The 11,282-nt window shown below is 37.3% G+C and overlaps 1 protein-coding gene across 1 annotated transcript in view; it reads right to left on the bottom strand.

Annotated features, from left to right (window-relative positions):
• Nucleotides 1-11,282, bottom strand: part of LOC106875792 (crossover junction endonuclease EME1) — a 32,673-nt gene that overhangs the window by 9,743 nt on the left and 11,648 nt on the right. The window contains exons 4-8 of the mRNA XM_014924060.2: nt 10,993-11,163; nt 7,964-8,056; nt 5,055-5,170; nt 1,895-1,976; nt 935-1,050 (exon numbers count right to left, since the gene is read on the bottom strand). Of these exons, the coding sequence (XP_014779546.1) occupies nt 935-1,050; nt 1,895-1,976; nt 5,055-5,170; nt 7,964-8,056; nt 10,993-11,163 (578 nt within the window). The remainder of the gene's footprint in view (nt 1-934; nt 1,051-1,894; nt 1,977-5,054; nt 5,171-7,963; nt 8,057-10,992; nt 11,164-11,282) is intronic.

Here is an 11,282-nt window from a genome sequence, read left to right as displayed (position 1 = left end):
ACGGGTTCCCTCAACTGTTAGGGTGTGGCACTTTTTCACGCAGCTATCCTCATCCATTCTCACCACATGTCCATACCAGTGCAATCGTCTCTCTTGCACACCACAACTGATGCTTCTAATGTTCAGCTTTTCTCTCAAGATACTTACACTCTGACGGGTATTCACATTGACATTACACATCCAACGGAGCATACTGGCTTCCCAACGGAGCATATATATATATATATATATATAGTTGAAATTTACAGTAAAAAATAAAGACGAAGACAGGTGTATGAACAACAAGCAGGTGTATTAGTTTCACACTCGGGAAAGTGAGAAAGTCTTTTACATTTCGAGCCTATGCTCTTCAACAGAAAGGAATATGAGAAAATAAACAGAGAGAGAATAAAAAGAGTTTGTATATTTAGCAGTCAAGGTGATGGTGAGAAACTGAAGTGGCTGGCAGTGAGGTATGGTAGATATGTGGGGGTATGAAGAGTATGCAGGTAAGCACATGAGGGAAAGAGGAGGGGGCCTGCCAGTGGGTAGTGTACATGCATGATGGGATGGAGTTATGTTGGAAGGATGGGTTGTGAGGGAGTTTAGACAGAGAACAGATTGGGTGTGAATGTGTGTGTGTAAGAGGGTTACATGACCTTCCATGATTTCATTTAGCTTGACGTGTCTTCTCAATCCACTCACAAGGTTTTGGTCAGCCCGGGACTATAGTTGAAGACACTTGCCCAAGGTGCCATTCAGTGTGAATGAACTCAAGACCATGTGGTTGGCAAGCAAATTTGTTACCACAACAGGTGCATCCACACCTGTGCCTACTGAACTCACATTCAATTATCTCTAGTACTATAATCACTCAGCCACAGTTCTCCTGTTAGTAAAATATATAATTATCAGAAGACTATAATGACAATGTAGGTAACAAAAGTGGTCTTACTTTCCAGGTTTCTCACCAACAGCTTTCGTAAATGATTTAATGAGATTAGTAATGCCAGAGCTTGACTGTATAAGTTGACAATTAAACAAATTCTTTAATTGCAGAGTTAAAAATGCCTGCAATGGAAAATTAACATTAGAAACAGAAAGATTCATTGCACATGTACATTAACAATCTCTTTCTTAATTTAAAACATCTCAGTGGTAAATAGACATTACGATATAGTGATTACAAACTATTGAACACTAACTAGAATTGTTAAAATGGTTTTAAAAAGTCAGAAGACTTTTTAAGTATATAAGAAGACTTTCTTACATATATATAAACGCACATACATCTGTGTGTGTGTGTATACATGTGTATGTGTGTGTATACACGTGTGTGTGTGTGTGTATACACGTGTGTGTGTGTGTGTATACACGTGTAGTGGGTGCTTTTACATGCCACCGGCACGAATATGTATGTATATACATATATACAAATACATACATATATTTGCATACACACATACACCCACACACACACACACACACAAGCTGGAAATAAACACTACAGAAAATAAAACAAGTTTACACTTTGATCATATATCTTATTTCACTTTTAAAAATCCTTTTATCATTGTCAATATCATCATTTAACACTCACTTTCCCATGCTTGCATGGATCATACAAAGTTTGTGGAGGCAGATTTTCTACAGTCAGATGCCTTTCCTGTTGCCAACCCTCACCTGTTTTCAAACAAGGTAATATTTCCCATGGCCAGACATGTTTTTTGTGTCAAATGACATCACTTGTATGATGGTGCTGTTGTTAACTATCATTACATGATGTTAGAACAAGGGTACACTCAAACACATAAACACGCACGCACACACACACACACACACACACACACACACCTGGCACCACTTAAATTCTCAGTCACTGTCACTGAAATAAGAAAATTAATCATTAACAAACCTCTTCAATGGAAAGACGATCATCAATTCCATTTTTCGCTTTTCTCTGAGAAGACTGATGTGAACCACTTCTTTTACTGACTCTGGTAAAGAAAAAAATATAGAGTATTTTATTAAATTTGCTATATACATCATTAAAACTTTTTAATAGCTTTCCTACACTGCTTTATATGTTTATCATGTCTGTTCTATCAAACTCTTAATCAGCTTTTCATTCAATCCTAATTCCCTTAGCTCTTCTCCCATCATTCACCAACCTCAGCATCATTTTCATTTAACATTCACTTTTCCATGCTTGCATGAGTTGGACAGAATTTGTTGAAGCAGATTTTCAGCAGTCTAACGCCCCTCCTGCTGCCAACCCACATCTATTTCCAAAGTAATATTTCCATATGGCCAGACGTGTTTCTCACAGAAGACAAGGAAATGGAACAACTTTGCTTGAATTACAATGATGATCATTTACAACCATCACATGAGGTCAAGAAAATGTACACACACACACACACATACATATGGTGGGCTCCTTCCAGTTTCCATCTCCCAAAACCACTCACAAGCCTTTGGTTAGCCCAGGGTTATAAGAAGAAACTTGCCCAAGGTGCCATACAGTGAGATTAAACCCAAGACCACATGGTTAGTAAGCAAATTTCATAATCACACAGCCATGCCATTCTACATTATATTTACACATAATTAACTATATTACTATGAACAACTACTATCAACCCATACTTACAGTAATAGTTTGTGCAAATCTCAGTAACATTTCTCTTAATATCTAGTTATCTAGTTATGCTTGTTATCATTTTGAATTTGTACCAATTCTTTTCTCAGAAATTCAAAGTGATTAAAATCAGAATAAAGAAATGTAGCCAGAAGTGAGTCTTTGGTAAAGTAACAACTCTGGATATGTGTTTCGTCTTAAGACTTCCTCAGTGAAGAATAAGTCTTATCAGTGCTTACAAGTGAAGAATAAGTCTTAACAGTGCTTACAAGGACTTAGAATGGTTATAAGAAACCTATGTATTCTCAAATTCATTCTAAAGTCTAGTAAATACTGACAAGATTATACTTTGCTGAGGAGGTTTAATAAAATGGAAACATGTCCTAAGTTGTTACTGTACTTACCAAAGATTAGGCTCATTCCCAACTGCAAAGTTTTCTAAAACAGCAGGGTGTGGTTTGAGGGAGATTTGGTTGCTATTTCTAGCAGATTAAGTAATCATATAGCTGCCCCCCTCACTGACTCAATTACCAATTAGTGATAGCTTCTGCTAGGCTTTATGTCCCCTGTATCCAGTTCCCAGTTTCTAGAACTTCCAGTTACACTCATGTTTCTCGATAGTATTAGAGGTGGAGTTTACATACAAGAAATAAAAACTGATGTACATCAATGGTAATGCCTCTTATATAACACTGCTTTCTTGCTCTCCATTTTCCTCCAGGTTTATGAGAAACAAGGAAGGATATGATAGCAATTATTGGTCAAAAGAATACATCAGTATGAATATGTACAAAATCTAGTTACATGACAACTCAAGTTTTTCTTTTTTTTTTTTTGTTCAGTTTGTTTTTCTTTTTGAAAGATTGGAATGTAAATAATTTAAAATAACAAAAATAATAAAAGATTTCAAAGGATCATCATCATCATCCTCATCATCATCATTATTATTTAACATCCGTTTTTCTATGCTAGCATGGGTCAGACAGGTCTGGCAGGTGCTACCAAGCAAGAGGGCTGTACCAGGCTCCAGATGTCTGCTTTGGCATAGTTTCTACAGCTGGGTGCCCTTCCTGGTGCCACCCACTTTACAGAGTGTACTGGGTGCTTTTTAAATGGCACCAGCATGGCTGCTTTTTCCACATGGGGCTGGCCAGGTGCTTTTTACATGGTTCCAGCATGAGTGCTCTGTACAGGGCACCGGCACAGGTGCTTCCTACATGGTGCCAGCACAAGTTCTTTTGATACACAGCACTAACACAGACACTTTTTACATGAATCCGGCATGGGTACATTTTATGTGTTGTTGGCATGGATGCTTTTAATGTGGCACCAGCACAGATGCTTTTTACATGGCACCATTCCCCGGAGGATCGCCAAAGCATAGTTTTATTGGATTTCTCCTTTGCTCCTGATGAAATGTAGAAAATTTCAACTTATCACAAGCATATCCTAACCCAGCGTTTGTCATAGAAGGGCATGTGGGGATTGAAAAGGAGGCAGACAAATTACCATCATCATCATCATTGTTTTAACATCCACATTTCCTTCCTTCTTCATTCTTCTATCATCGCTTTCTCTCTCTCTCTCTCTCTCTCCTTCTCTCTCTTCTATCTAGCCTCTCAATTATTTGCCTTACGTAAACAAACATATCACAGAATAGCGAGGACTATTTTAGTGTTACAAGATACAAGACAATGTCATGATAGAATTCACCCAACACACAGTGTAAAGCAGTTTAGAAACAAGCAGAGACAATATAAAGTCAAGAGAACTCTTTAGTCTTGTCATAGATATGACAACCTCCCTAGTGTTGGTGCTATGATGAAACACTTCCAATACACTCTGTGAAGGGGTTAGTGATTGAATTGAGATAGGACTGAAAGGACTCTTTTAATTTTGCTGAGGACATAACAACTTCTCATGCGCTGGTACTACAATAAAATGCATCTAATACACTCTATAAAATGGTTAGTGACTAAAAACGGGTATTCAACTATGAAAGCCATGCAAAAAATGAAACATACAAGCAAAGCATGGAACTTCAACCTACCTACGAAGGTAGTAACTCTAAACAGCTTAAACCCATGCTGGCATGGAAAGCAGATGTAAAAGGATGATGATGATGACAAAGAGAGCTTCTATGTGATCATCTGGCTTGCTAGAAATAGCAGCCAAATACTCTTAAATCATATCCTACAATATTTAAACAGGGATGACACATTGAACAATGTAGTTCTCAATATATATAAAAAAAAAGGGTGGAATTGCCAAAGGCAAACTGCCTTTGATCTTAGATCTGCTCAGTCAGAGCTGACTTTGGGTTAAACAGCAACAATAAATCATACAAGACAATGTTCCATTGTAGACCAAACACATTAACATTTTGTAGAGCAAAAATCATTGGATATTAAAGTTACTGTCTTTATCAACTTACTGGCTTCCAATATCTGATCCAATGACTGCTAACATCACAGAGTAACCTGGGTAGAGAGACTGGATATTCTCAGCATATTGGTCTAATGATGACACATTACTCATAGCCATACTATTCTGTTTTGAATTAAGAAAAAATACATTAACTATAAAAACTTCAAAACATTTCAAGAATACATTATTTACATTTGACAGATATTTGTCCTCATCTCGTTTGTCGCTAACACGTTTTGGCTGATATACCCTCCAGCCTTCATCAGGTGTCTTTGGGAAATTTCAAACCTGGGTTCTCGTTCCGAAGGTATTTTTTTGATGTTGTTATTATTATTATTATTCAGGTCACTGCCTGGAATCAAACTCGGAATCTTGGGGTTAGTAGCCCACGCTCTTAACCACTATGCCATATGCCCGTGGGCAATTATGGAGTGAATTTTAGGGCTTATAAATTTAATATTTTCCTATCCTTCCTTAATACCAGTTCTCATATGCTACTCATATCTGCACTCGGTCAGCTTAGGAGGTTGTTGTATCCTAGCATATGTGCTGCTTCTTTTAGTTTTCGTATTTTCCAGTGGTGTTCTCTGTCCATTATTTTAGCTTCATCCCACAGGGGGAGGTGGTCTCCATTTTTCCATACATGATCAGCTATACTCGATTTATCAATATCTCCTCATGTTACAGCTTTGCGATGTTCGTCTACTCTTATTTTGAAGGGGTGGCATGTTTCGCCTTTGTATAACCTACCACAGCTGCATGGGATGGAGTACATGCAGTCTTTGGTCATATTCTCCTCTATTGATGGTTTTACTCAAAGGAGATACTTGCGAAGTGTTGTATTATTCATGATTCTGTCCTGATGCCATATGGGCCGCATATCTTTTGTATCTTTTCGGAGAGACTTTTCACATAGGGTAGACAGACTGTGGACCGTTTATTGGTTTCATCCTTTCATTTCTTCATAATTGGAGTGGATAGTACTATACATAATTCCTCATCTCTTAAATATAAAACTGTATTTCAAGAATATATTGGAATGTTTCAAAGAAAGGAGATGAGAAAATTAAGTTAAATTTCCAAAAGAAACCCCCAGTATAATCACATCTTTTTGTTATATTTCTTTAACCTTAATGTTGAACTATTTACATATACTTATTCACCTTAATCTATTGAGACTTCTTCCTGAAATCTAACAAGTGAGTGTAGTGGTACAGCTAGTCACAGTGCCATACAAGGACACTGGTTTCAAATTTTGTGGGAGGGACCTAGTCAATTACACCGACCCCAGTGTTCAACTCGTACTCATTTTATCGACCCTGAAAAGATGAAAAGCAAAGTCAAACTCAGCAACATTTGAACTCAGTACATAAAGACAGACGAAATACCACTCAGCATTTTACCCAGCATGCTAATGACTCTGCCAAATCGCCGCCTTGTACCATATAAGGATATTGTAGTAACATTGATAAATGAAAGAACTACTTATGTCACAGACAATCACCATCATCATCGTCGTTGTTTAACGTCTGCTTTCCATGCTGGCATGGGTTGGACGATTTGACTGAGGACTGGCGAGTCAGATGGCTGCACCAGGCCCCAATCTGATCTGGCAGAGTTTCTACAGTTGGATGCCCTTCCTAGTGCCAACCACTCCGAGAGTGTAGCGGGTGCTTTTACGTGTCACCGGCATGAGGGCCAGACAGGCAGTACAACTTAGACAATACAAAGAGAAAGAACATCAAGTATAAGACATCATCTTTTCTAGTCTTTGACCAACATCCAAAAGCTATTCTTGACACACATTAAACATCAGAAAGACAAGCATTTTAAGTATAATGTGATGGCAGTTCTTTGTGTCCAAACTTCATGAAGAAGAGAAGCAAGTCCTTAAGTGGCTATGTAAACCATTCCTTCAATGACAGGCTCTGTCACACTTGAGGTAAATATAAAGGCTTTGATCAGATAGAGATCATGACAATGAGTCTTTCCTTCTTTGGCATTTCTCATCCATCACAGTTTCTCTGGCCTTCTTAAAGTTGTTTCCAGTTTCACACCTCCCTCTGTGCGATGGCTTCATTCCACTTCGTGCAATCTATTCTTGCCTGGGTAAACTGATCCTCAACTGATCCACAAAATGCTCCCAAGGGACTCCTCTGTCTGTCTTACTCTGGCTGAACTCACTGTAGAAAATGCCCTTTGGCATTCTGGATTTGTCCATGTGTGAGACATGGCCTGCCCATCTGAGCTGTCAGTAGAGCAGCATTGTTTCCATGCTACCACAATAAACTTTACAAACAACTTCATCAAGTGATATGTTCCTTCACTTCAAGTTGCATTATCATAACTCATTTCTAAACATCATCAGTGCAATATTCACAGTATAAGTTACAAACAAAACATTAACCAAACAAAGTGTCAGTAAATCTTCTCCTATAATTCCACAAAACATATTAAATGATGTTCATCAACATAAAAATATACCTCAGCAATCAAACAATGAATACCTTTACAGACACTAGCTAATCTTGAGTTGAAATGTAACCATACAACATAATCTAAATATTTCAACATATTAAATTCAATATATCAAATTCTATAAAGTGTTAATATATAAGCAAACTAGCATACAGCTTTTGTTCTATCCCATCAAATGGACTGAACACAATAAGAGTCAAAATTATAACACTATCTCTCATACTCAATCAATTACACAACTTCTCTTTATACTAGGCTTTTAACTGAGAAACTTTTTCTTCACAGTAAAACTAATTTACAAAGTTTTATCAGATTATGCAAATTTAAAACAATAACTTTTTCCATCTGATGATACATTTCAAAATTGTTTTTACAATGATAATTTTTACATAATTTTACATGTAAAAAAAAAGGGACTGAAGTGAAAATGTTTTTTACCGTTTTAAAGTGATCTAACATTTCAGTAAAGATGTCTAATGGTATCATTATCACAATATCTTTTTCATCAACGTCCAAATTCCAAGTTTTGACCTGAAGATAAGAATTGTAACAGATAATGCATAAGTTGGAAGGCAAAAATGATGATGTTGATTCCAAGAAAGAAGGACAGTGGCCAAAATTGTAGATAATCAAATTTTATTTACCGTTACATAATATGTATAGCCAAACCACAACAGGCAGGCATGTATAAAAACAGTTGGAAAGCAAACGAGGCAACACGAGTTATAGTTTCTTGTATGAATGTTGCTGTTTTCGTGTTTGCTAACTACTAGATGCTAAAATAGGGGTCAGATGAAGATAGAGTGAAGGTAAGTTTAGAAAGTCAATAGTATGAGACTTTCATGTCCCCGTCAATTAAGCAGCAGTGGAGAGAGAGACAGAGTGATACTGTCGAAATGAAAGTGAGTGAGAAAGGTAAGCTAGTGGTGGACAAGACAACTGTATCACTGGTGGATTCCATAGTTGTCCTTCTATGACGTTCTGTCGAGACGGTATTTCGAGCCAGTCAGCCTGCTCTCTGTCAGTTGTTCTCACCCACTGCATTTTCTTTACAAAATGCTAATATTTATAATTGTGCAGACTAGTTAGGAAAATGGATGTACCATTTTAACTACAGCTAAATTAATATAGGTCACACTTGTTTACCAAAACTCTTTATAGTATAGCAACATCAAGGGTCAAACGGAAAATGCTTTAATCAGCATTCCTTTTTGAAAAAACAATAGGTCGTATGGCTAGGGAGAATTCCAGATTCAGTTTCGAATCTCAGGCAAGCAGGGCCATACAAGGTTCTACAGAATGGACAAAGAATATTTCAATCAATTTATTACACTTGAGGGGAAAATTCTGTTTCTAATATTGATTTCAAATTTTGACACAAGGCCAGCAATTTCAGGGGAGGAGCCAAGTTGATTACATCGACCTCAGTATTCAACTAGTGCTTATTTTGTTCACTCCCAAAAGGATAACAGGCAAAGTTGACCTAGGTAGCATTTGAACTCAAAACGTAAAGAAGGATAAAACACTGCTAAGCATTTTGTCCGATGTACTAACAACTTTGCCAGTTTGCTGACTTAAATTCTGTTTTTAATACTGAAAATAAGAACAGAAGATAGAATCTAGATCAATTTCAAACAAAACCAACTGTTTTTGTTGCTTAGTTCTGTTCAAATAAGCCAATGAGATGACAGTAATCTGACTGATTGTTAGGGAACAATCTGAAGGTCTTACCTCTGATTTCAGGGTTTAAATGGTTTTATATGACAACCAAATCAATGAACTTGACTTGATACCTAATTTCCCCCATAACAAAATGGAAGAAATATCACCTGGATCAGCCAGGCTGTTTGGTGCTGAGTTGGCTCTGCTGGCCACAGTATTTGCTCCATTCCCTTCGTGCTCTTGCCATTCTCCTCCACATTGTTCCAAACACCTTTCCTAAATCATCTTCCCACATGATTGGAGATCTTCCAAGTGGCCTCTTCCATTTGCACGGGTACCACACGACAACTGCACAGGTCCATCTTTCTCTCCTCCATCAGGGGATTCAAGCCAGTCACCCCTTGCTAAGGACCTGCAGCTGTAGGTGCATATGGCAAGGTTAGCCAGTTTCCTTGGTGGCTTCTTACAACCTGAGATTCTCAGCACCCCCTTGTATGTATATACCTGACATGCTTTTCTCAGTCAACTGAATCCACCCATAAGGCTTTCATTAACCTGGAGCTATAGAAGATATTTGTCCCATGGTAGGGCAATAAGCTTCTTAATCAAACAGTTATGTATGTGCCTATACACAGCCATACCTGCACCTGGCCACTTAATTTATTAATTTTCATTACTTTTCCATGATTACTTCTCTGGTAGTTTACTTCATTAATTTGAATTTTCTTAAACATAATCTTTTATTCTTTTACTTGTTTCAGTCATTTGACTGTGACCATGCTGGAGCACTGCCTTTAGTCGAGCAAATCAGTCTCAAGACATTCTTTGTAAGCTCAGTACTTATTCCATCGGTCTTAGCATCGGTTGTCAAGCAATGTTGGGGAGACAAACACAGACACACAAACATACACACACACACACATATATATATATATATATATATATATATATATATTATATATATATAATTTTTTTTTTCCAGAATGAGATAAAAAACCAAGGCTGTGAAGATTTTAGAACATTTATAAATAAAAGGTCTTACAGCTGTTTCCAGGATATTATATAGTGTGTGTGTGTGTGCAACAGGCTTCATTCAGTTTCCGTCTACCAAATCCACTCACAAAGCTTTGGTCGGCTTGAGGCTATAGTAGAAGACACTAGCCCAAGGTGCCACGCAGTGGAACTGAACCCAGAACCATGTGGTTGGTAAGCAAGCTACTTGCCACACATCCCCTCCTGTGCCTATATAAATGAAAGATCAATCATTATTCATTATTTTTTATCTTTTACTTGCTTCAGTCATTAGACTGTAGCCATACTGGGGTACCGCCTTGAACTTTAATCAGATCAATCAACCCCAATACTTTCTTTTAAGCCTGGTATTTATTTTATCTGTTTTTTTTGCCAAACCACTAAGTTACAAGGACATAAACACACCAACACCTGTTGTCAAATGGTAAGGTGGGGGGGGGGTGCAAAAAACAAACACACACACACATATGATGGGCTTTTTTCTGTTTCCGTCCACCAAATCCATGCACAAGGCTTTGGTCAGCCCAAGGCTATAGTAGAAGACAGTTGCCCAAAATGCTACGCAGTGGGACTGAACCTGGAACTATGCAGTTGGAAAGCAAACTTTTCATCAATTTTTTTTTCTAAGCAATCGTTAGTCACATAATGTATGAACAGTAAAGGAAATTATTTCATTTTTTTTTAATTAAGATAATGTAATTTGTTTTGAATATCAAGATAAAAGTTTCTGCTTACAAATTCCAAGACACAAGGAAAAAATATATATACATTACCACTTGATCTTCGGTATCATAACACAGTGTAGTTCGTTTCCAAGAAACAACATAAGGCATGAATTGAGATTCAATTTTATAAGTAACTTCAAGATCATCACAGGCACTGAAAATAGCTGTTCCGACACCAGGCTGGTTAACCACTCCAGGATCAATGACAACTGTCATAGACTGTTGAACAAAGCATAAGAAAAAAGAAGTTGTAATAACAGTATGACTACTATATTTGACTATATATATCTCTATCAATTATTTTGTATCTATCAAGTTTCAACCAGGCAACCTTCAAG

The sequence above is a fragment of the Octopus bimaculoides genome, chromosome 5 (genome assembly GCF_001194135.2).
Source record: "Octopus bimaculoides isolate UCB-OBI-ISO-001 chromosome 5, ASM119413v2, whole genome shotgun sequence".
NCBI lineage: Eukaryota > Metazoa > Mollusca > Cephalopoda > Octopoda > Octopodidae > Octopus > Octopus bimaculoides.
Note: the sequence above shows the minus strand (reverse complement) of the source record. Positions and strands in the feature narration are given on the sequence as shown.